At 40.6% G+C, this 25,915-nt stretch overlaps 1 protein-coding gene across 3 annotated transcripts in view; it reads left to right on the top strand.

The window, feature by feature from the left end:
• Tenm1 (teneurin transmembrane protein 1) overlaps positions 1-25,915 on the top strand; it is an 873,613-nt gene that overhangs the window by 829,061 nt on the left and 18,637 nt on the right. For all 3 annotated transcript variants that reach the window (XM_051141408.1, XM_051141407.1, XM_051141405.1), the window contains 4 exons: positions 6,588-6,954; positions 8,339-8,849; positions 21,087-21,259; positions 22,261-22,496. In XM_051141408.1, coding sequence (XP_050997365.1) covers positions 6,588-6,954; positions 8,339-8,849; positions 21,087-21,259; positions 22,261-22,496 — 1,287 coding nt within the window. The remainder of the gene's footprint in view (positions 1-6,587; positions 6,955-8,338; positions 8,850-21,086; positions 21,260-22,260; positions 22,497-25,915) is intronic.

Genomic DNA, 25,915 nt, shown 5'->3' with positions numbered 1-25,915 from the left:
CGTTCTTTGAGCATCTTGAAATTTACACAGGGATAAATCCAACCTAGATAAAGTTTGATGTTCCCATATTGCAGAGAAAGAAGGCACTTAAAAGAATATGTTTCTAAATGACCTTGTTTATTAAAGTTACAAATTATTAAAAGTGAAATATACCAAGACTATTGACAATTCTTGTTCTATTTGTGTGAGGTATAGAGGACACTTTGTTTTGCTTTGATTTGATTTCTTTCATTCACTTCAAAATGAGAAACATTGGGTATATACAATTTAGTCTACAGGCTCTATACTAGACCTAAATCTAGATCTAAAGATCAGCCTAAGTGTATGATTAAATTGACACTACCTATTCATTTTCAATGAATATAGCAACTTAAACTTTCATTTTTCTCATGGTTTCTCATTGGGCAACCATGAAGACAGATTATGTGGATGCTTGTGAGCAAAGGTTAAGAGGTTCTTCAATATGTCCAGCCATTATGAAGAGCTACAGAGTGTGGATCTGAGATAATGGGAAATGAGTTACTTGTTGACAAGGCCGTGAAATCTTGATATATTTCACCTTCTAATAATTTCCACTCTTTAAAAGCAAGATCAATAGAGGCCATCATTCTCAAAAGTGTCATCACAATCTCCACGTGAAGAAAAAAAACCCACTTTCTCCAGACAGCATTTTCCTTCCTTTATAAATTTGAAGAAGCTTAGACAGTATCAGTGTCAAAAAATGAGAATGCCATTTGAAAACTGACAAAAAGTGATTCTACCAATCTGGGGTTGTCAGCTTTTAGGAGCATGGAGACATCTAACGTGGTGCTGGCAGAACACCTGGTACAGAGCATGCAGTCCCATCACTGCATCCTCCCCAGGGCTGGCATACCTCAGAGGATTATAATCATACCATTCCTGAAGAGTCCTACTGAGGAAGCATTAAGCAGAGTTGATCTTTAAATGAGCCACAAATCTCTGAGTGGGATAAAGAAGGAAGACCAGAAGTTAGTTATATCTGTGATGGAAGGCAGGACCTTCTGTGAAACAGCCAGTTTTCTCCAACCCAGAGGAACTTTGGAGAAAGAACTTACTAGCAATTGATGGTGAATGTAGAATACTGTAATTGTCCTAGTTTATTCTTGAGGCATTTCCACCATAGCTAATTTCTTAAGTGACTAGAGTGGAAAAGAAATAATTGATTGCTCTATGCCACCAGTAACCCCTTGTACCTACAGAAAAATAAAATGAAAGGAGTCAGCAAAAGAACATAGTCTCCATGAGGGGAGTGATCTGCTCTCTTCATTAGAACTGGTTTCTTGGTATAGAACATAGTGTGGGAGACAGAAGAAATAGACTTTTTTGTCAGAGAAAGAAATTTTATTAATTTAACATGTTCTGTGCTTGATAGTGAGCCAAGAGTACTGCTACAAATAACAAGGTGGCCCAAGGAATAAGCTAAACGATTAGCCAGGGAATTGGATGACAAATGTATGTGTGAGATAATATGTCCCAAATATAAGCCAAAGATTTCTTGGAGGTTTTATTGTTTAGAAAGATCCCTAAGGAAAAGAACAAATGAGCTAGTGCCTGGTGATATAGGATCACAAGAAGTCTTTAAAGAGTATGACCATGTTATTAAACTTAAGAGTTCATAGACTATCCAGGGAGGAGAGCATTGCAATAGCTGGATAGAGGCAAGAGGGTTCATAGGCAGGAGTGAGTTTCTGTAACCGCTGTACAGCTTTCCTCAGATCCAGATTAGCTGTTCTTTACAGACATCTTTCTATATACTGGACTCTCACATGATTTACATTGTTTGTTTTCATTGAATTTTTACAATGTTTCAGAAGTGTAATTTGACATAATTTCTGTATAAGAAAACTGAAATGCCTATACAATAATAGGTTCTCTGAAACCACAGCAATAGTAAATCATATCATTTAAAATTCTTCATCAAGGAAATTTAGACACAAGAGCACTTCACTCTAGTACATCTGAGCATTTCTTCTATGGAAAGAGTACATAACTTTTGCCAAGTTATCACACATTCTTCTGAATCTAAGAAGCAGTATTCCAGACTCCAAGTGCCAGGAAGATATATAGCAGATGGTTGGGTGAGAGAACACATTAATGGATGAATGCAATAATGAATGGCTGCTCTCTGCAATGATTATACTCTATCTAGTCTGCTTTCCCTCCAATCTGTCCCCCAAATACCTTAAGTAATGTTTCTGAAATATTAATCTGACCTTGTCGGCTGTCCACTTCAAAGATCTTCATTGTCTCTTCACCATCTGCAGGGTAAGTCTTAGAATACATATCCTTCTAAATCTTAGTCAAATTGTTCTCCAGAAAGGATAGTTTTTGTTCCTTAGGGGACATACTTTTTTGTTGTTATATCAATGGCTCCTGCTGTCTTATACACTGATACTGAGGTCAAAATTAGCTGGAACTTTAAGTCAACCATGGGACTGGTTTGACCTAAGAATCAACTCCCTTCGAGTCAAGCTTTCAATTAGCAGATGAAGACAGTTCTGTCCAGTGCTGACATCCCAACCAAGTGCTGCTTTCTGCTCAAGGTTGCTTGTTAGGGAAGGTTGCTGTGGGATGAGTACATTCCACCAGCTGGAGGCTATGCCACTGACCTTTAATGCTAGTTTAGCTTAAACACATTTTCACATTTTGAACAAGCTAGTATACTTTTACAAGGTGGGGCAAGCATCACAAATTAGACCTCAAGGTTTGCCTGTAGGCTGGGTCGGTTAGCAGAGTTTCTAGAATCTTCACTGCTGCTCTTTGGTCTCTTCCTTCTCGCACTCCAAAAGAAAATGTTTTTTTCTACCTCTACATGCTACTCACATTTTTAAAAGCAGTGTACAAGCAGCGACTTCTGCATGTTAACCTTAGATCCAGCTCAGTAGCATAGTTGTAGGATCTCTCCACGACTAATAGATACTAGTTCCAACATCCAGAATCAGCTCAAAAACATTACTCCATATGTTGGGGAGGGGTGGAAATGCCTTAATAGTAAATGCTGTATCCTTGTGTGGGTGTAAAACACTAGTTCCTCGAAAAATTACCTGAAATGGATGTATTTAATACACGAACGACATAAAAGGAACTGACAACCTAAAAGCAGCTGAAAGGTCCATCCTCTAAAACAATGGCCCCTTGACTATTAAGTCGGCACACATCTTTCATCTGAGAAGATCTCATAGACAAGCGACCCTGCCGAATCAAATGGGAATTAAAGGGATTCTGTGTAGTTGGCATAGAAAGTGTCTCAAAAGCACAAAGGCCACTTTAGTCGCAGGAAACTGCCAGAGGGTAGCTCATTTGATGGGAAAGAAAACAAACAGACACAATTGCTGGTGTATTTTTGAGGCAATATTAAATCTAATAAACATGACACCAATAGTATCAGCTTAAATCAGGTTGAGAGAGTTGAAGAATTTCACAGCTTGTTTTCTCACCACCAGCCCTTATCTCGGAGGCAGCCTTGATAGCTGAGAAGAGAGTCTAAAATATGTTCCTTCCCTAGCTTCTGCCAGGTGTGTGCCATTCCTCGGCCTCTGGCCTGGCTTTGGCTCCCAGAGTGGGGATAATTAGAACGTCATTTCAGCCAGCTTTGTTTTTTCTGGGTCACTGACTTCAGACTTGATCAAACGAGGAGTGTTGTACTGAAATAAATTCATTTCCTCTTCCTCAGCCAGCCCTGACTTATTTCCTGGGGGACCATGTTCCACAGGACTAAGGCACACAGACAGATTCTGCACAGGTTTGATAGTGTATATAGAGGGTGGGGGTGGGGCACAGGGTGAAGGAAGGCTCAACCCTCTGCTGCAGCAGTGGCAGCAGGCACTTACTCTTTCTCTCCGCGGTAGCACACTGACATGCAAAGGCCTCAGACAGACATGCTGAGGAACACATCACCACAAACTGTTCTGGGAGCTGTTAATGCTGCTGTTTAATGTTTATCCAATGGCCTTCGTCTGAAAGGCTCTGTAGAACATGCATAATACAAGCAGAGCTTTATACCCCATTAGCACTCAAATTCCTAGCTGCCCAGAGGCATATGGTACTGACCAGAGAAGGCTGGCATGTGGGGAGGTGGACATAGAGGGCACAAGGAGATATGGGGACACAATGAAATTTCTAGGCATCTGAGAGACACTCAGACATGGGGGTAAATGGCCCCATGTGGTATAATAAGGGGATGCCAAAGGCAATTTTTGTTCTTCTCACAGCATCAGTTGCCCACCCTTATTGGGCACAAGTAAAATAAAAGTTCTCATCCAGACATCAGATAGGGCCTTTTTCCACTACATTAATTGCTGTACATAAGGCCTCTTCCAGCTGAGGAAGTAGTGGACCTCAAAACACAATGACAGCCCATAGCTTCTTCGCAAACTTTCAGATTCCATGAGAAAAGCAAAGACTTCCTTCAGCTTTCACTCCGAGCTAAAAAGAATCGTTAGATTACTGTCACTATTTTAGTCCTAAATAGGGCTTTTTTTTTTCTGTCTTTGTCTAGCCTGAAAGGAGAGAAATGGGCAGTAATGAGTGGTGATGTAGTGAGTGCAACATGGAGCACTGTACACCAAGAAGTGCCTAGGGATAAGTAGTCACTATCGGGAAATGTCAGAGCAGGCACTGAGGCAACTCATGTCTAGAAAGTAACTACAGTAGAATCACATTTAGTTTGTGTATCCCCAGGATCTAGCACAGCACTTGGACAGGGCACACTAGACACACATACACACACACGCGCGCGCACACACGCACACTGTTTGTTCCTCTCTATTTCAAATTCCTGTGTTCTCATAGCCTACGTTGCCACTCTAGTTTATGTATCAAAAGTCCTTACCTAGGCCACTGCAAAAACCTTCTCTGTCTACCTTATCTCACCTCTGCCTCCCACATTGTTTCAAGAGCAGCCAATAGCATTCATTGGAAACCCAAATATTGCTATGCCATACCCCTACCTAAAGTCCTTCTGTGTCCTTCCCAGTCACAAAACCAAAACTGACTGAGTACTTCTTCCATTACCTGGTATATTTGTTTGTCAGAGATGCCATAACAAAAGATCAAACATTAGTTGTCCTCAATAACAAAAATTAGTTTTCTCAAATCTTTGGCCCCTGAAAACCCAAGACACGGGTGTTAGTTTCGCTTAGACCTCTCATTTTAACACTCAGACGGCCATCTTCTTGCTGTGTCCACATAGAGATATCTTCTGAGTCTACACAGTCCTAATGTCTCCATTATCATAATCACACTTGCAGTTTGGATTAGGGAGCCAACCTTATACTCTCAACTATTATAATTTACTCTGCAAATATCTTGTCTCCAAATACAGTCACATTGAAGGTAAGGACCACAAGATATAAATTTGAAAAGGACAAGATTGACACTGTAACATCTAGTCACTGTCTACCTCCTGGTTGGTGTCACTAATTATTTCCACATACTGAAACTGTATTAACTTACTGAAATGTTTATTGTACTCAAGATGAGCCATGACATCTCTGATATCTAGGCTTTTACCCATGCCATTTGCTTTACCCAGATTTCACACAGACTCATGCAACTCTTCCCCTCCTGATCACCTCACCCTTGGCTTACATACCATCTTTTGTGGTAATATCCAATTCCATGTCTCAATGAAGTGCTCTCAGACCCTTTCTATTGCTTTCTTTTCACAACATGGAGAGTAACTACTAATAGTGTTTTCAAGGGCTCTACCAGATCAAAAAGTTACTTGAGGGCATAGGTTTATGTCATGGAAAAATTTGTTTTAATCCCTAAAGCTTGACACAAAGCATAGTCCAAAGATGGTTCACAGCAAACTTTCAGGAAAATAACAAAACCAACCTGTTTCATTGTCAAGGGAGAAGACTAACAGATTAAATAAGATCCAGCTAGGTGAGAAGTATGTTCCAGCCTAGGACTCTAAATCAATAGCTAAAGGACTATATTTGAATAATATACAAGATAGATATTAGACATATGCTAATAGCAGGCCCTGTCCAAACAGACAGTTGATTGAGTAAAATCTGGTTTCCCCAGCACTTTGTTGCCACAAAATCTTTAGGACTTTGCTTTTCTAAGCATATACAAGACAATCAAAGATTGTGTGCGTGAGAGTGTGTGTGTGTGTTGTTTGTAGTGATCCAGAAGCCCTCCAGCAATAGCCCTCAGAATCATCTAGATGATTTATAAAAACACATGTGTTTGGATTCTCGTTCTCAGGAATCATGATACAATGAGTCTAGGATGGGTCCTCAGAATTTGCATTTCTAACCATGTCCCAAGTGATGCTATGTATGGTTGTTGTCCTAAGATCACACTGTGAAAACAACTACTCTAGAAGATACTTCTGCAACTGTGGAAAATAATTTACATTGTATTGGAAATAGCAGAGATGATAAATATGCTTAGCTGGCTGTGTGAATACCTACTCATCCCTCATTGCCAGACCGTGTCAACATTGCTTAAATCAGTAATAGTACCAAAACAATAACCTATTTATTACTTTTAAGGTAAAATTGTCTCTGGAATGACATGGTAACATGATGCTGTGTGCTCTATTCTTTTTGTAGGTGCGATTAGAGTGGCCAACAGACCTTGCAGTTAATCCCATGGACAATTCACTATATGTCCTGGACAACAACATTGTGCTGCAAATTTCTGAGAACAGGCGTGTGCGGATCATTGCAGGGCGTCCCATTCACTGCCAGGTGCCTGGCATCGATCATTTCTTGGTCAGCAAAGTAGCAATTCACTCCACTCTGGAGTCAGCTAGGGCCATCAGCGTCTCCCACAGCGGGCTGCTCTTCATTGCTGAAACAGACGAGAGGAAAGTGAACCGAATTCAGCAAGTGACCACCAATGGGGAGATCTCCATCATTGCTGGTGCTCCCACTGACTGCGACTGCAAAATTGATCCCAACTGTGACTGTTTTTCAGGTATGACCTTTTTAGCAATTCACCAGCTCCCCCTCTCTGTTTTCAAAAGCAAAACCTGCATCAGAAAAGCCTAAAGGAAAACAAAAGGAACTCATATAAACCATTGTGTGGGCTAGTAGAGAAAGTAATGTATTGGGAGTCAGCTCTGACAGCTGACTGAGTGACCCAGAAAAGCCATAAAACCTTTTCACAATTCATCTGCCTTACTTGTTACATAGAGATAAGTATATTTCTCCATCATGTCACCTTGCTGTTCTTAGGATAAATAGATGTAATAACTTTGCAGACTTTCAAAAAGTTAACAGCGTATAAATGTAAGATCATGCTATTATTTGTGCTTTAGAGAAAGGAAAATAGGTATAAAAACATATTACCCTAAGTGACTGCTTTCCACATTAAAAGCATGTTTTATTAGACATTAGAAGTGATCTCAAGTAGACTGCTTTGAGAATGCACAGGCAAAATTAAATTCCACAATGTAAGTTCTTATGGCATCAGTCTCCCACATTGCTTGATTTTAAAAGCTCTGAAATTCCATAAACAACAGTGCCCTTTACTTTTAGCTGAAATAGGAGAAGAAAAGAAGAGCCTTTTCCTCAAACATGGGATAGTTCTTCCAGATATCAAACAGACCTCTAAATGTCAACGGTTCTATTCATGCCTCTGAAATGGAAATCCCTCCATGCTACATGCAGACCTATTAAACTACTCATCCAGGACTGAATGGCCCTTATAAGTTTTGTGTTTCATTGAGCCAGGGGAATCCAGATCCAGCAAGTCGGTCAATATGACTTTATTCAGTATTTCCAGTATTTTCCTGGACAATGAGGCTTACAGATATTTTAGTAATGGATACCTTTCATTCAAGGTAGATCTAACGTTTATCCCAGTTAGCAACTTTGATATTTAAAGTCCTTGTTGCACATAGAGACTCCATGTGCTTTGACTATGGAGCAATGGGTATTAACAGAAGAAATGCCCTCTAAGAAAAGAAGGACTAGAAGATCTTAAACCAGATCCTGCAAGCAGCAACAGGAATAAGACTCATGGATTTGCAGGAAATTTTTGTGTGGTTATCATTACTTGCTGTTCTTGTATCTTGCAATACTATTGCTTCAGAACAGCAGGATTTAGGAATTCACAAAATTGGTGTGACTGAGATAATTACATCTTACTGTTCATCTTTAGTAATACTGACTCAAGAATTACAATCTTTTGAATAATGGGTTTCAAAATAATCACGGGGTTATGCAAAAGTGATGGTCTGGTGATTGCTTTTCTTTTTCCATAAAATGATTTTTTATGTGTGTTGCTTTACATCTAGGGTATGCTCACTCAAGTCCCTTTGATGCCAATTGTTAATATCAGGGTCGTTTCCCCATAGGTGATGGTGGCTATGCCAAAGATGCAAAGATGAAAGCCCCTTCCTCCTTAGCAGTGTCACCTGATGGTACTCTCTATGTGGCAGACCTTGGCAATGTTCGAATTCGTACCATCAGCAGGAATCAAGCCCACCTGAATGATATGAACCTTTATGAGATTGCCTCACCTGCTGACCAAGAACTCTATCAGTTCACTGTCAATGGAACCCACTTACATACCATGAACTTGATAACAAGGGACTATGTTTATAACTTCACCTACAATGCTGAAGGTGATTTGGGTGCAATCACCAGCAGCAATGGCAATTCGGTGCATATTCGCCGGGATGCAGGTGGGATGCCTCTCTGGCTTGTGGTGCCTGGAGGACAAGTCTACTGGCTGACCATAAGCAGCAATGGAGTCCTGAAAAGAGTGTCAGCTCAAGGCTACAATTTGGCCTTGATGACATACCCAGGAAACACAGGACTTCTAGCAACAAAAAGTAATGAAAATGGATGGACAACTGTTTATGAGTAAGTTTCTAATCTTCAACTCAGCCTTTGTTAGGTTTTTATTTGAAACAGAATTACAGTAAGAACATAGATTAGTAATTGATGACTGATGCATGCTATTTTCTCCTAACAATCACAGTTAAAAAAAAAAAAAGTAAGTAGTCAAGGAGAAAATTTTACTCAACTCCTAGGGTGGGACCCATTTTGCCGAAGCAGTTTGTGGAGGTATAATGCTTAAAGTGTAGTGTGACGCTGCAGGGGACAAGAATGAGGTGGAAGTCACACACTCAAAAAATTTACAGCATCGCTGGGAAGACAAAGTAAAGTTGCATCTAAGTAACAAAACAAAAGGATGCTGGGGAAGCAGTAAAGACACAGTGTGATTTAACAAGTATTTACTGATCCCTGTGGGGATCAATGGATTGATAAATAAGTCTGCCCAGCCCAACTCAGTATTCATTGCTGCAAGAAATAAGGGTGAAGTTAGAATGGAAGAAGTGGACCCTGAAAGGCAAATATAAAAATCCATGGAGCAAATGCTGACCAGCAGCTCTGAGCCCCTGATGGCTTCTGTGAAACATGGAGCCAAGTGCTCCTGTCTATGCAAGCTCAGGCTTCCTCTGTGTCCCTGCACAAATAGAACCTAGCATGCAGTGGCAGTTACAGACTAACTAGTTCTGTGATAACTGAATTTGACTGGGAACTAACACAAAGTATGTGTGACAGCAAGCTACTGGGTGGTCCCATGGCATGGAAATAGAGACCATTGCCCTTAGAATGTTTCCAAGTCAATCCACTCAACAAGCCAGACTGATCAGCCCTCAGGAGGCACTTTCCCCACAAAGGAAGTGGCCAAGTTTCTACCTGTACACTAAGTGAGGCTAATCCCTAGAGTCAGAATTTAAAGCCTGGGATGACAGTTAAGTTGAAGGCTTTAAACCATGAGGAAGTGAAGACACTAAGTGTGATGAGTTTCGGGGGTGAGTCTTCTTGTGAGGTTATAGAGAATATGAGACTCTGTCCAGGCCCACAAAAGCTTTCTAGGAATAGAACAAAGCAATTGTCCTTCAAATTTCAGAGCATTTCCCAAAGAAATGCCATTTATACAAAACACCTGAATGGCTACTCCAGTTCTACTTGGAAAAATGTATTCAGTAGTTTCTGTTGCAGGACTTCCTCTGGGTTTTTTGTTTGTTTGTTTGTTTGTTTGTTTGATTGATTTGTTTGTTTGTTTGATTTGTAAGCACTCTTACAGCTTAATAAGAATATCAAAAGCCACTGTTCTCTAAAGATTTGCTTACTGCTAGATATTGTGCTAGGTAATTATTATACATTTTTTTAAAATCTGACTCTCTTGCATTCCCATTTTCTAGATAGGTAACTAAGCCACAATATAGTTAGTTGGTCCTGATTCACTCAGTTGTCCAGAGCTCAAATACCATAACCTAAGTCAAGAAACCATACTTTAAAATATTCTTCCTTAAGGAAAATCAATTTCTCATGAGAAACATTTAGTGTCTTTGAAAACAAGTCATACCCCATATTACAGTGCAGTTAAAATTAGGCAAGAAAAAGAAAACCACTATTTTGAAACCTGCCTGTTAAATTCAGTCCTGCCAAAAGAAATAGTTAGCAGGTTAACTAGTTTTCAACTCAACTGAGTACACTGTTTCCTTTTCATTTCTTTGATTAATGTCTAACCTTTGACACCAGGGCACAATGGTGTTATCAACTGAGTTCATACACAAGAACTATGAAATAAACTTATAAAAGTGTCACAGAATTTTCCATGTTTTAAGTAAGTTCATTATTTTATGTTGACTTTCACTCATAACTATCCTGAGGTAATGTGCAGTCTTTATGCCACAGGCTGGGTGTGCCTGTTCTGTGTGGAGATATAACCATTAATAAAAAGATACAGGTCTATATATCCATGGAGCTGACATTGTACTAGAGGACAATAAGTTGTATACAATTTCAAATAATGATATTATATTAAGAATATATGCATACATACATATGTGAATATGGTAGAGTTATATTAGTAATCTGGAGCTAGTAGGATGGCTCGTCGGGTAAAGGTGCTTGCCTCCAAGCCTGGGAACTCGAATTTGATCCCAAGAATCCATATGCTGGAAGAAAAGAACTGACTCCCATAAGTTCTCTGACCTCCTATTTTGTGCCATGGCACACACAAAATAGATAAATAGATAGGCAGGTAGATAGGGGAGAGAGAGAGAGAGAGAGAGAATACTAATTGTAAAGTTGTATCAAAAATTCTGTATACATTTTGAAAATTAGAATGATCAACAGTTATCATCAAAGTAGATGTAGGATTTGTAGGGAAAAAATAATGAGTCAAAGACAACATAAAATTTTTGGCCTCAGCCACAAAATATAGGGGCTTCTATTCTTAGAAACAAACAGTATACAAGAAGTATTATAAGGTAAGAGACTAGCAATTCAATTTGTGGTAATTAGTCAAACATGTAAATTTAAGTAGATGAGTTTGGAAAGGAAGAGAAGCTAGAAATCCACATTTGGAATCCACCAATGTTTAAAATGTATTTAAATCCATGAAACAGATGAGGTCTCCAGAAGAGTGAGTATAGACTAAGAAAAGATAGCAAATGAATGACCCTGAAGCACTTCATAGCTTTTAGCTTAAGAAAAAGTGTCAAAAGACACTGAGGAAAGAGGGCCAGCGAACTAGGGAAGCAGCATGTCCTGAAAGCCAATTGTTTTAGCCCCATCCATTTATGCTCTTAAACTAACTGCCTCTCTCTCTCTCTCTCTCTCTCTCTCTCTCTCTCTCTCTCTCTCTCTCTCTCTCTCTCTCTCTCTCTCCTCTCTCTCTCTCCTCTCTCCTCTCCCTCCTCTCCCCTCTCCTCTCTCTCTCTCTCTCTCTCTCTCTCTGTGTGTGTGTGTGTGTGTGTGTGTGTGTATGTGTGCACACATGCTCATACATCATAGCATGTGTGTCAGAGAACAACTTTGTGGAGTTGGTGCTCTCTTTCCACTTTTACATGGGTTCCAAGGAACAAATTTAGGCACAAGGCCTGTGCAACAAATGTTTTAACCCACCAGAACATCTAGGCAGGTGCTGGAAAGTCTAAGATCAAGGTGCCAGAAGATTCAATGTGCATAGTATAGGCCCACTCACTTGCATGATGACACCTCTTACTGTGTGCCTTCAGGTGGCAAAAGTAGGGCAGAAAAGAGGGAGGCTATTTCCCTGCAACTCTTTCATAAAGTCATAAATCTCATCATGGAAGCAGAAGCATCATGACCTAATCATCTCCTAAAGACCCCTTCTCTTGCAGTTGGAGAGATGGCTCAATAGTTAAATTCACTGGCTACTCTTTCAAAGAACCTTCATGGCAGCTCACATCTACCTATAACTCCAGTTCCAAAGTATTTGATGCCCTAGTCCAACCTCCAGGTGTATCAGGCATGCAAGTATTACATAGACGTAAATACAGGATTAAAGAAAAACACTTATACATATAAAATTTGGAAAAATAAAATAAAAGTTAAAATTAAACCCAGCTTATATTACTTGATTTTACAAAATTGGGGGACAGGTTCATAATCCATCACTATGTAAAATAGGTGATTTGAGAAGGGAAAGGGGACTGAGTCTACAGCTCAATGGTATGTCACCTGCTTCACATACATGAGACCCTGGAGACAATGTCCAGCATCCCCCCAAAACGTGAAAGTGTATCAGATATTATTAAGTAAGTCAGTCCTAAGAACTGACCACTGTCTGTGAAGATCATTATTTACCTGAAAGGGGAAAGATTCTGTGACACAGTAGAGGATTCAAGCCTGAACAGAACAGGTTAAAGAAAGGCTGCATGGATGTTCATGGCACCACTTTTCATAAAAACCAAGAAGTGTCCATCAAGTGATGAGTGGGCTTGCATAATGTGATCTATCAATATCATGAGATAATAGTAACTCAAAAGTAGAATTGAAGTTTTCATAAATGCTAAAACATGAATTAACCACACAAAGCATTAAGTGAGAGAAGCTAAACACAAGAGGAAAAGTATCACATGATTGTATTTACCGAAGAGGCAAATCCATGTAGGTATAAAGTAGATTAATTGTTGCCTGTAGCTGATGAGAGAAAGGAACTGGGTGTGTAGGCAGGCTTAATGAATATGGTTTCTTTAGGGGATGATAGGAATGCCCTAGCAGTGGTGGTGGTGGTTATATAACACAACCAGTGTACTGAAACCTTAGTAGCCTGTACCCTTTAAAATTCTAAATTTTACCATATGTGAATTATCTCTCAATAATTATAATAAATGAAATAGGAGGAAAGAGATTACACATACTAGAAAAATAATTACTTTGAGAAGCTTTGCTATAAAGAGTAGAAAAATTAGAGCTGGTGTAAGAGGAGAGAAAGAATCAACAGAAGGAAGTTTTCATTGTTGTTTATTTTTTGTTTGATTTGGGTTTTGGTTTGAAGCAGGGTCTTACTATGTAGCCTTGGCTGGCCTGACACCATGTAGACTGGGCTAGCCTCGAATTTATAGGAGTTTTTAGTGAAATTATTTGTTTGCTAATGGAAAAGGTGCAGTATAGAGATAAAATTTTATGATGCCCAGTAGAGAAGAGAGTGTTACTGAAAGATCAGTTTGTACGCCTTCAAGGTGATGGCACCTTGAAGCAGGAACAATATGATAAGCAGTACTTCCCAGATCTGTCACTAGGACTCAGCCCACAACCAGTAAAGTGGAAGCTACTAACATCATTATGGCATAACCAATATGGAGAAACTAAGGAATAAGAAATGCAAGCATCCACATGGGAGTAATCTTGTAATTTTATGGCCACCAAGAAAAGTTAGAAGTCATTTACACATGAGGAAAAAGAGTCCCAGAATCAAGAGGTAACTTGCCCATTCAGATCTCTTGTTGGCCAGATACAGTTGGATTTATTCCTTCTGTTCTATGACTACCACAATGTGTCCAATAATAGGGTGGATATTTGCAATTACAAGAATGATGATGCAGAATATGGAGAGCTAGAACAGGATGTGACTATGACAGCATCATTAGGTAAAAGGGAAGGTTATTCTTTCCTCCACCTCCTAACTCCAGATAAAATTATCAAGAACAAATTACATGTGTTGAGAGAAGATACCTCTTTTTTTTTGAAGCTCTTTGTTATCAGGCTGAACAGCAGTCCCTAAGCAAATCACAGCACCTACCCTATCTTGTTCAGCCATGCAAAAGTACAAGACTAATAATATGCTTAAATCACCTACCTTCTGCATGTGGCTCATTTCACTTATATCCATTAACCCAGTACTGGATAGTTCCACAAAACTGTCCTTGTCCATCTGAAGTTTGAGAACACAGAATTGAACCTACTATCTCAATCAGAGTCAGAATAGGGCTAAACATGGTAGAAACTGAAAGGCTCTCCTAAAACCTCAAGTACTTCTCTAAATTGAGAGGGGGGCGCTTCTTTCTTTGGCCAAAGTAGACAAATTGTTTTTCCAAGTTAAAAACAGAATTTTGTTGTGAGATGAGATGATAGAGGAGCAAAGTTTGGCAAGATAGAGATCTACAAGATAGAGACACATGAAAATAATCTGTTCAGCACTGCCATGAATAGTGCAAATGGGTTTTAAAACAATCTCTTGTACAATGGTAGTATATAGGGCATTTATTGTGTGATGGGATATTGTTTAAATAGCTTATTGATTTTCATAACTCTGTTTGAGTTGGACCAAGATCAAAATTACACACCCCAAGTGTTAGTACTTGAAGCCTCACTGCCCATAAGCATACTGAGTGTTGGGGGCAGAGGTGAGAAGCTGACCACAGAGAAATGGACACAAGGAGGTGACTGTCAATGCAAGAATACTGGAACAATGAGAAATGCATTCTACCCTGACAAGCTAATGGGCCCTAATTGTAATGACCCTACTACAGTAGACATGCAAGGAAAAAGCCTTGCACCTCACATAACAGGCAACTCCTCTTCACACTTGGAACTGAAATAGTAACCATAATGCTTTTGCGTATTTTTCTGGCATTTTCCTGGCAAAAAATATCCTGCTACATTAAATGGAAAAGGCCCCATGCTGAAGCTAGAGAATCTGTTGTGTTGCCTGTCAGGCAAGGCTGAGCAAACAGTTCTTCAGTTCCTTGGCCTTTAATAGGAAGTCCTTGCACTCGGAAGGACCTCTGCATTTCCATGTGTTATTGATCTTTGGGTGCTCTGCATTCTCTATTTCCAGACTCTATTAGTGCATTTCTGTCCACACAAAAAGCCACTTACTGGCAAGTGAGAAAAGCTTTCATAATATTCCTCAATACCTTCTAGACTTTTTTTTTTTTTTTTTTTTTTAGTGCTGAGTTTTGTCAAGGGTAGCTAATGAGGAACTGCCCTTTCTCCCAGATAAGATTATAATGTGGCAAGGCACATAAGACATGTCTCCATGCAGAAAGTTTCACTCGATAGGCACTCCTTCAAACACTTGAAATGGGGCTGGAGAGATGGCTCATCTATTAACCGTTAAGGCTCATAAACCAAACATATGCAAGATTCTAGTGTTTTCTACAGTCATGGGATAGAAAAGAAACTAAGGTGTTATAGGGTGCAGCTCTTGCCTCCAGGAAGGTAAATGACTACAATTTAATACAAGTAGGGGCTGAGGTTATAGTTCAGTTGGTAGAGTGCTTGCATTAGGTGGATAGGTCAGGCATTCTGTCCTCAGGCCCATCAAACCATCATCTCAGTTAGCAAAAGAGGTTCTAATCCAGCCTTGAGTCTCTCTCTCAAATGCAAAAGGAAACCACCACACACATAAACAAGAATTTAAAAGTATAGGATGTTCCTTCAGTTACCAAAAGATAGATTCAACATCTTTGTTCAAATACCTCTCTTTGTTCCAAACCTTGCTGTGGCTCAATAATGAAGCAAACAGAATTGTGGCAATACTGAAGAGAAGCAAAATAAAGATTGAGAGTACATAGGAGGAGAGAATGTTTCAGAGGCGCCGAAGAAGTTTAGTTGCAGTTTCACAGGACATCTACGTAAACTGAGCCAGTCTTCCTGTCATATTTTGCTTTCTGTTATTGAACTACAACACTGAATAAAATAAACTTGGGAAGGAAAGGCTTTATTTCTACCTTGAAGGTTATAGACTATCATTGAGGAAAGTCAAAGCAGGAACCTGGAGGCAGGAAATGAAGCAGAGACCATGGTGCACACCACTCCTTATTCAGTCGGCTTTCTTATAGCATCCAGGGCCACAATGACCTGGACTCTCCCACATCAATCACCAATCAAAACAGTGCACCATAGGCCAATGTGATGAAAGAATTTTCTCAATTGAGGTTCCTCTTCCCAGATTAACTCTAGCTTATGTCAAGCTGACAAAAACTAACCAGAACCTCCCAACACTACTATAGACGACTGTGTCTGTTCCTTAACCCCACTGTTGCTCATCGTCGTCGCCAACTCTCCTTTCCATTTTCAGTGACAACATCCAGTTACTATTCATTTGGTAAGTAGATGTAGTGAGCATCTACTCTTTGCCAGACTCTGAGAATGTAAAGATGACTGAAAGGCTGGAAGATGTGAACTTACAGTCTAGTGAGGGAGGCGAATCCCAAGGAAATGTGGTCATAGTACATTTGATGAAAACAAGAGTTCACAGTCTTCCCCTACAGGAACTGAGACTGTAGCCTCCTTACAATTCCTACAATTCCCAGTCTCCCCAGCCACAATTCATCACCATCGCAACACTGATCTGGTCACCCTATCCCCCACCCCTCCAAAAAACATCTTTCCATGCCTCTACAGAACTTCACATTTACTGCAAAAGCCTGGTATACCAAGTCCCACTGTGTTCAGTCCTCAGCTTGCTTCCCTAGCACTTCTCCACCATTTCCTCCCTAAAGGAACCTCGTTCTCAAACAATATTTTCCCAAAGTACATCCCACATATGTCTGTGCTGGTCTTCCTGCTCCTGCTTTATTTGAAAGGTCTTCTTTGCCTCCCCAGTCTCTGTACACTTTCCCGGGTTGAAGCATCACCACCTCATGATTTTCCTGCCTCTCTTCTGCTCGGCCCAGCAGGAACTGACCTCTGCCTTTATTGGGCTTCTACAGTTCTTCCCTTATATGTGCACTAGCAGTGTCCTGGGACCAGACTTATTTTTGTGCATGTATCATTTGCCCTACTAGAGACTGTGGGTTTCACACACCACTGTGTCACAAGGACCTAGCAATTGACTCTATTAGCTGAATGAAAGTCAAATGAGAAACAGAAGGGCATTGTAGACTTGGAAGTACATCATAAAAAGCAAAATACTATTGCTGGTGAGAAAGATAGGATCCACTATTTCCTAAAGTATGCTTATTAGATTGGTCAGTTTTGACCTGAGGAAATAAAGAGGTCTGACTTCTTTGTCCTTACTTTTAAAAATATAAATAATGAATCACACATTTATTAATCTGAGTATTTTCTTGTAAGCAAAGGTAGGGGAGCTTCCAGTTTCTCTTCAGTGCAGTTTAGAACTGGCTTAAATGCTCCTCCGGGGAAAGATTGCACTATCCTTTATGAGAAAAGATTAGACCAAATATATTTTTAATAATGTATAAATATAACTTGCCCCAACTAAAGTATATCCCCCTCAAGGATAATGAATTCTAGAAGCTGAAGAGATGGCTCAGCGGTTAAGAGCACTGACTGTTCTTCTAGAGGATCCAGGTTCACTTTCCATCACCTATAGGCTCAAAACTGCCTATTACTCCAGTTCAGAGGATATCATCTTCTGGCCTCCATGGACACTAGGCATTCAATTGCTGCACAAACATACATACTGGGGAAACACTCATACATACAAATTTTTAGTTAGCTAATTATTTTAAAATTTTAAGAAGACAAATTTCTTCACATGCTCTACTCAAACACACAGATGCACATTCACACACATGCTTATACCTACAGTTTATCATAGTGCTAAACTAAAGGGTAAGTGTTCAATACTAGTGTATGCCCTCAATGTACGAACACTGAAGAATCAGTCAAGGAATAAATAATTTGATGACAAATCTCCTGTTAGCAAACCCACTTCTAATGGCTAGGAAGGCAATACTCATTGCCTAAAGACACAATTCCCTTGGCAAGATTTTTGTGCCTGGCTAAATGAGTTCGCTATACTGCCTAGAGAAAGGAGGGAGTTGTTCCCATGTTGTGGCCTGAGGGGATAGGTTGAAGCATATTGGCTTGTACTCTCTGCACCAAAGGATGCAAGCTCCAAAGGGAAAAACACAACATGAGAAAATTTTGATTAAACTTGTTTCTTTGACATTCAGCCTGGACGGATGCATTCCCTGGTGATACGAGTGAGGGAGGAGGGACTCGAGCAAGCCCTGAGAAATCAAAGGCTCTCTTTCTTTCTTGTCCACTTTGAGCAATCTTTCCAAACTTGAGGGAATTACCCACTGATGTTTACATCTGCCTGTAGCTCTTCCTTTGGTAATGACCCCACAGAAGTGAGGTGGGCCTCTCATGTTTTGATCCAGAGCAATATAAATGATGGAGCACATATGAGACCACACTACAAACACTACCAAGTGTAACTGTTCTGACTGGGACCAACAGACAGTGCCTGTGTATGAGTGTTAAGGGCCGGAGTCCTATGCTCGAGCTACACACACTTTGTAATAAGAGTCCCTGCCCAGCCACAGAAAGGAAATATGCAAAATGACTTTGTAGCTACTCAGAGACTAGACAAGCCTTTGGGAAGCATTGCTTTATTCCCTAAAACTTTGCCTCTCTTGTGAGAAAAGGACCAAGCAGCAGCCTCCCACTAGATCTGGCTGAGTAATTCTAGTCTTATCCAGAGCTAGATTCCCTCTCCCAATGTACTTGGGTAGACTTGGAAAGCAGCAGCAGGAACAAAGTATGAAGGACTGTGCTTCTGATGTGAGAATAAACATTAAAATGCATTTCAGGCAAAAAAAAAAAAAAAAAGCATATGGCTTAGTATTAAAAGGCATTACGCAGATTGGTTAGCAAACCAGATTTACCTGCAAGCCTTCACTAGAACTTTAGACTCTTCCATCCATGTGCATAGATGTACCTGAACTTGCCTTTCTCTCACAAATGGGCACAACTACTGAACTCTTTCATATAGAATGCTGCTCTGCAACAAGGAGAGGGCTGGAGTATATAGCTCTTGATCCAGGTTCAATTCCAAGCACAGCAAATAAGATACAACACAGGTCTGTGTGACTGGGGAAGGGGAATTGTCCCCAAAGCAGAAAGTCAGTTTACAACCTGTACCTGCAGCATCTCTGGGCCAATTTCCTGCAGGAATGAAAAGCAGTGGCATTGGTCAAGATATGAGGCAAGCCCTTAGAATCCAGGAAAGGAAAGCCAGTGAGGCAGAGTTGCCCAGGCTGAATGGGGACCAGGAAAGCACTGCTGCATAACCCAAGTGGCTGGACTGGCACACTCTTTACTGAGGAAAGCTTGCAATAGCTGCCTTCTATCTGCGAGTTGGAAATGTCTCCTATGGGGAGCAGCAGGTTGATTCCTTTTGATGATAAAAGCTAGACATTGTTTCCCTCCTCTGGAAGGACCACCTGGCAGACAAAGGCTAGAGCTGATCTGATACCTGTATCTACATCTACCCTAACATGGCCTTTCTAGGCTGCTTTCTAACTGGAGGCCTGCTGCTTACAGGTGCAGAGCCCCAGAGCAGGCTGCAAGCAAACAGGCTGGGCAAAGGGAGGGTTTTGCCATTAACCACAGGCACAGATAGCAGCACTGTTCATCCTTGACAATGAGTCCTTCACTGCATAGTAACAGCACACCAAGCACTTTGAGTGACGCCCATTTAAAATAAAAAGAGGAAACCCAATTAAACAGCATAACAGTTAGAGTGCCTGTGATGTCAAATGATCTATTTGACTGATTGATATTCTGCATACACACACACACACACACACACACACACACACACACACACACACACACACAACTGTTTTCACTGATATGTGTACCCATAGACACAACATGTATCTAGGAAACTGAACTTGAAAAAGCATTGTGTATAGCCTCCATCTGGCCAAAAGTTGGTCTAGATTTTAAAATTTTAGCAACTACTTAGGACTGAGGTTCTTAATGCCTGGTAGATTAGGCCTGAACTACTCCTCCCATTTCACAGAACCACAAAAGGAGGGTGTGAGAGAGCTAGACTCACACTGTGTCTTTGCTGCATCCTGTTCACTTGGAGTAAAAAAAGGAATATAATTATTTAACATTTTAAGAGCAAATAAATGTGCTTAAATATTTTGCAATTTGCAACTTGAAAAGAAAACAATAATGGGTTTCCAAGTGTGTGTCTTTACTTTTAATGAACTGTTTATTTTTCATGGTTCCATTGGCAATAAAAGTTCAGCTCAACATCAAAAGCCTTCAGGGAGGCAGTTTTCATTTGGATGACAGTGAGATTGCCAATGTTTTTATTTTTTTAAAGAAAAAGTGAACCCACTAGACTACATTTCCAGATATGGGTTATTGCATATTATCCCAGGTAATTATTATTTTTTGTGTCTTCCTCATATAGTCAAATTACAAAACATTTATGCACTATACTGCTGAAAGATAAAAAGAATTTAAGTGATACCAAGATCAGGGGCCTTCAGAATGTTTTAATGAACATGTTTCCATTATCCTCTGTGCTTGTTCATTTTGTTGGAAGAATGATTCATTCATTTCAAATTTGGCAACTTAAACAGTAGCAAATTATAATTTTCCCATCGCAATGCAAAGTCAGTTTATTGGCCTGCTTGGGCTTTGAGGGCCCTTTTGTGGCTCCCTTTCCTTTGACAACAGCACCCTCTGCTGGTTTTTATAATTCATCACCAGTAATGGGATCGACCCAAATTGCAAACAGAGGCTTCCTTGCAACATTGCACACAGCAGGACATGATTCATAAATCAGTTTCCCATCCTGGTGATTCATTACCAGATATATTTTTTTCTGTAAAACATCACAGCTCAAGAAAGTCATCCGGAATTCAGAAGCTTCAAAAACTACTTTCTTTTGATTAATCATCTCTCTGACCTTTTTCTTCTTATTGAACAAGGTTAATAATATTTGTTATCACTCAAAGTAAAACTGCATCAGCTTCCCGGTTATTTTTAGTTTGCAGAGGCCAGTTATCACGTCCAAGAGGCGTCAAAGTTGATATTTGCTCTGTTCCTTAGGTATGACCCTGAGGGACATCTGACCAATGCAACGTTTCCTACCGGAGAGGTCAGCAGCTTCCATAGTGACCTGGAGAAGCTGACAAAAGTGGAGCTAGACACTTCCAACCGTGAAAATGTCCTCATGTCAACCAACCTGACAGCAACTAGTACTATATACATTTTAAAACAAGGTAAATGATCTTCACATCTCACACTGCTCTAGCATCTCTGGTCAAACCTGGGCTCTCTATTAAGGCACCAACTTCTCTTCTGATTGAGAAAACGGGCTCGCTCTCTCTCTTAGTTTCCCACTGAAACACAGACAAATTCAGACTTTTTCACAACTTCACGTATCCACTCCAGGCCACAATCTCTGTGGGAGTAATGAGGTTAAACCCTGTCAAGTCTGATCTCGCATCAAGTCATTTCCCAACACTCAGCCATTTGGAAAGCTCTTTTAGGGTTTTCTACATTCGAGGACAATAATGGAGGCTGTGCCCCATCTGAGCTTAGTATTCTAGATCAGATCTGACATGGATGAGTAAAATGGACAAATTAGGCAATGCACCAGGCAAGAATACAAGTGGTATGAGAGAATTAAAAACCCATTTACACAAAGAGAGCTGAGTAGAAAGAATTGAAGAAAAATATACGGCATAGAAGGAATGTGTTAGGAGCTATAGGGAAAATGGACAAAGAAATAGTTTTCACTGTCCAGTCATTAGGACTCACTCTGTGGCTAGGATATAGAGCAACTCACTCCAAAACAAACACCACCAGCTTTTATCTATCACCACCTTGTGGGCTACAATGGCTATGACACCATCCCCAAGTCACAGGATGCACCTTTCGTCCTGTACTCATTCTAGCTCCCAGAATTCCAAACTAAGATAGCAAATTCAAAGAGTCAGAGAGGGAGTCCGTGAGGGAAGGCTTTTAAAGAAAACAAACAACAGCAAAGAGACCAACTTGCAGTGTGAGGCCACAGGCTTTTCTCCTGTTCACAAGCTATTCCCCAACTGTGAAAGCAACAAGACCCAAATGGGTAGAGAATGTCTCTATCAGCTCAGCCTTTCCCAAATGTGTCTCCTGAGGCTTAACTTCTCCTCTTCTTCTCCATCTCCACCTCTCCTCCTCTTCCTCTTCCCCTTCTTCCTCCCTACCCCTCTCTCCTTTGCTTATCTGCCTACAGAAAATACTCAAAGTACCTATCGGGTGAGTCCAGACGGTTCACTACGTGTCACCTTTGCCAGTGGGATGGAGATCAGCCTCAGCTCAGAGCCCCATATCCTGGCAGGTGCTGTCAACCCCACTCTGGGCAAATGCAACATTTCATTGCCTGGAGAGCACAATGCAAACCTCATTGAGTGGAGACAGAGGAAGGAGCAAAACAAAGGCAACGTTTCCGCTTTTGAGCGAAGATTGAGGGTAAGGTCTTCCTGTTTTAACAAAGGACAAAAAAAAGTTCATGGGCTCCCTTGGCAAGCGAGGAGCCTTTGTAAACTGGTCTCACTTCTCCACAGCTTTTCTAGGTGACTGACTAGCTTATATGATATACTAATTCAAGAGAGAGTGCTAATGGCTGATAATGGTTCAGTATCCTTAAATGTGCATTCTAATGGGAGCTTTCTTTGTCATTAGCCAGCTAAAGTGCTCTAATCATAGCAATTTCAGGCACCAAGAAAGTCGGGCTAGAGAAATATGTTTAGTCAAGGAGCCCTTCAGTACCCATCCTAGCCCGCCCTGGAGATGCTTATTAGATTCCCCAGGTTGACACAGGTTCCCACTTTGGGGTGGAGAGAAAAGGATGTAAGACATAAGGCACCATTTAGACGAAGGCAAGAGAGGAGGGCAAAGTCAGTGAGTTATCCCACTGCCGTAAATACATCTTAAAGCCATAGGAGCAAAGAATCGGAAGTGAGACTGGGATGGAGTACTAAGACAATCCAAACACAGTTCCCAATAGTTAAGTAGAGATCTCTTACAAAAGCACTCACTGCGCTGCAGTGCAGGAAGCCTGCAAACACCAGAGAACCCTCTCTCCCTGCCCTTTCTTGAACATTAACCAACTTTATGACGACATGGCCAGATTTCCAAATATAATAGCCTTCTGTGTCAGCATCGGAGCAACTGCCAGTCTGCAGGAAGTATTCATTATTGATGCCCGGCCTCCGAGCACCTGCCTCCCACCCATGATGCAAAGAATGCTTGTATTTTTTCCACTCACTGTAAAAGAACTACTGTAAATTGAATGCTGTAGAAATACAACCACCAACCAACCATAAGGCTGCAGAGCAAAGCAGTCCAACCAACCAGTCATATGTCTTGATGCAGAAAAGTTCATCTACAAGTGTGCTTATGTTTTAGGCAGTTCTATTGATGGCACATAGAATCAGTCTTCAGTGGGTTTTTTTTAATAACAGCTACTGAAGTTGTCTAGTTGAACAAGTCAATTTGTATGTTTCAGCTCTATTGATCAGACCGTAATAGAGCATTGACTAGATAGGCCCCTGATTTGAGACGTGAATTCCGGTCAAATATGCAAAGCTCTAGCTGTGTATAGAAGTCAGCATTTATGTCTGAGTTCTTCCAAAAATTGGGCCTATTGCATAGACATTTGAATGTGAAAGTCAGGTGATCTGACTTTGACATCTAGTTTTATATCTTGCCTTAAAATGCCATTTTGTTGTTGAGTGGTTGAGGTTTGGTTTTGGTTTCGTTTCTGTTTTTGTTTTTGAGACAGGGTCCCTTTCTGTATGCTAGGCAAGAGTCAAACTCATGACTCCCCTGCTGAAACCTGAGTACTAGGATTAAAGGCAGTTCTGTGAAATGAAAATGAAAATATGCTATGAGGCAGAAAAGGATTTTCTACAAATGACTTATCATCCTAATAGTTGAGCATAGAAAAATAGATTTTTAACTCCTCCTCCAACTTATGGGCTCAATAAAATATAATGAACCACATCAGATAGAGTGTAACTTTGGGGTTATCTTTAGGATAGCCCAGTCTCTACTATGTAACCCTGGGATTTTCTAGAGCGACTCATTCTGTGTTTTCCTCTCCAGACTCAAATAATAAAAATAAATTATCAACCGTAATTTGTACCTTATATCCCCAAATTTGCTTACTTTTGAAAAGCTAATATCCATAAAAACACTTAGGAACCCATTAGTACTGAGAACTAAAGGGTTTAAGAACCTCTAATTATTAGTTGACCCACATTCTATCCTGCAGTAGAGTTAAACTGTTTTGAAGACTGGATTGTGAGTGCAGCAAACTCTAGGCCCTTCCTTCTATATAACTTCTAATGTACTCCCTGGGGTCTTGGAAATGAAGGATTGGGCCCTTATTGGCTAGGTGCTACGGCTGCAGGTCCTTAGAACTTTAATAACAGCCTTTTACATAGATTTAGTGCCTCAGGGTTAACAAAATGCTTTCACAGCCAGAATTCTATTTGATCACCACAGCCATCAATTGTTGTTATTCCCAATTTACAGACAAAGACACCAAGGCTCAGAGAGGTCAAGTGATTTGCCCAATGTCAAACAGCCATTAACGCTCAGTGCCAGAGCTGAAATGCAGGTATTCCCCTTGTTTGGCACTATTTCCACTGCATCACACTGTGCTGCCTTGTTCCTTAAAATAATTAATCTATAAATCATTGCCCCACTCAGTACAGCCACCTTGGCAGAGCCTAACTCCTCATTTCAATGCTGACAAAAAGAGACAAATAATGGACTCTAATGTACTGGCAAGTGTGGGTGGTTCAGGACAACTGGCTTGCCTCCAGGCAAAGAAAGCATGAAGGAGATAAAAGAAGGGAGGCTGTTTACCTGGTCAGTCCTTACCTGCCCTCCCCAGTCACAGGATTTGGTACATTGCTGCCTCAGTTTCCCCAGGTCAGGCATGGAGTGGAATGCCTAACAGGGTGAATGGATCCCCAAAAGATGGGGGTAGATGTAAAATACGCAAAGAAATCGTTCTTTGCCCGCTGATATTCTTGGTTCCCAGGTGATAGCTCTTCACTTCTGGTAGGTTTTCAAGGGGCCAGTGGATGACACATGTTCTTTTTCTGACTAAATACGCAATGACCCGTTTGCAAGCATCCCTGCGAAGAGCGGGGGGTCCCTGATGCTCTCCAGTATGGAGGTGCTTCTCCTGCTGAAGTCACTGCTCCAGAGCACAGGCAGGCAGAGGTGAACGCTGCACTTCACGGAGTTACAGGACACAAAACCCCTTGCCATACTGCGAGCAATGGGACACCTCTGAAAAGCCACTCTCATGATTTGTAAATGTGCTTGGGCAGCAGGTCATAAAACACTAATTCTCCAAGCACAAAGTGACAGCTTCATTTAAAGGGCCATTTGGTAAGATAACGGACATCACATGTTCTGAAATCTACCTACCATATCCCCAAGAGGTTCTTGTGGGAAAGAAAATGAGAAAAATACCTTTTTAAAAAAATTTAAAAAGGAAGAATTATTTTCCCCCAATGATCACTGGGGATTTTTTTGCCCCACGCACACAAAGTCAAGGTGTTGTGAAACATGATATCATGTGCAACCTACACTGTTAGCTCTGCCATCTTTCACAGGCACCATTATGTGAAATAAATCACATTAATATCCCGAAATTTCATTTATTTAAAAAAAATCTACTTCCCCTAACTTGACTTATGTCTGAATCATCTTCCTCGTAAAGTACTTGTGCATCTAACCCATGTATCTTCTCATCTGCTGTATCAATCTGTCCTCATAAATACATTTCCCTGGACAATAGAGGAATTAGAGGACAGATAACAATAGAGGCAATTGTCAAAGAATTGGACATTCACCAAAAGCAAACT

Source organism: Acomys russatus, chromosome X (genome assembly GCF_903995435.1).
Source record: "Acomys russatus chromosome X, mAcoRus1.1, whole genome shotgun sequence".
Classification (NCBI taxonomy): Eukaryota; Metazoa; Chordata; class Mammalia; order Rodentia; family Muridae; genus Acomys; species Acomys russatus.
The sequence above is the reverse complement of the archived record's forward strand: the minus strand, read 5'-3'. Positions and strand labels throughout refer to the sequence as shown.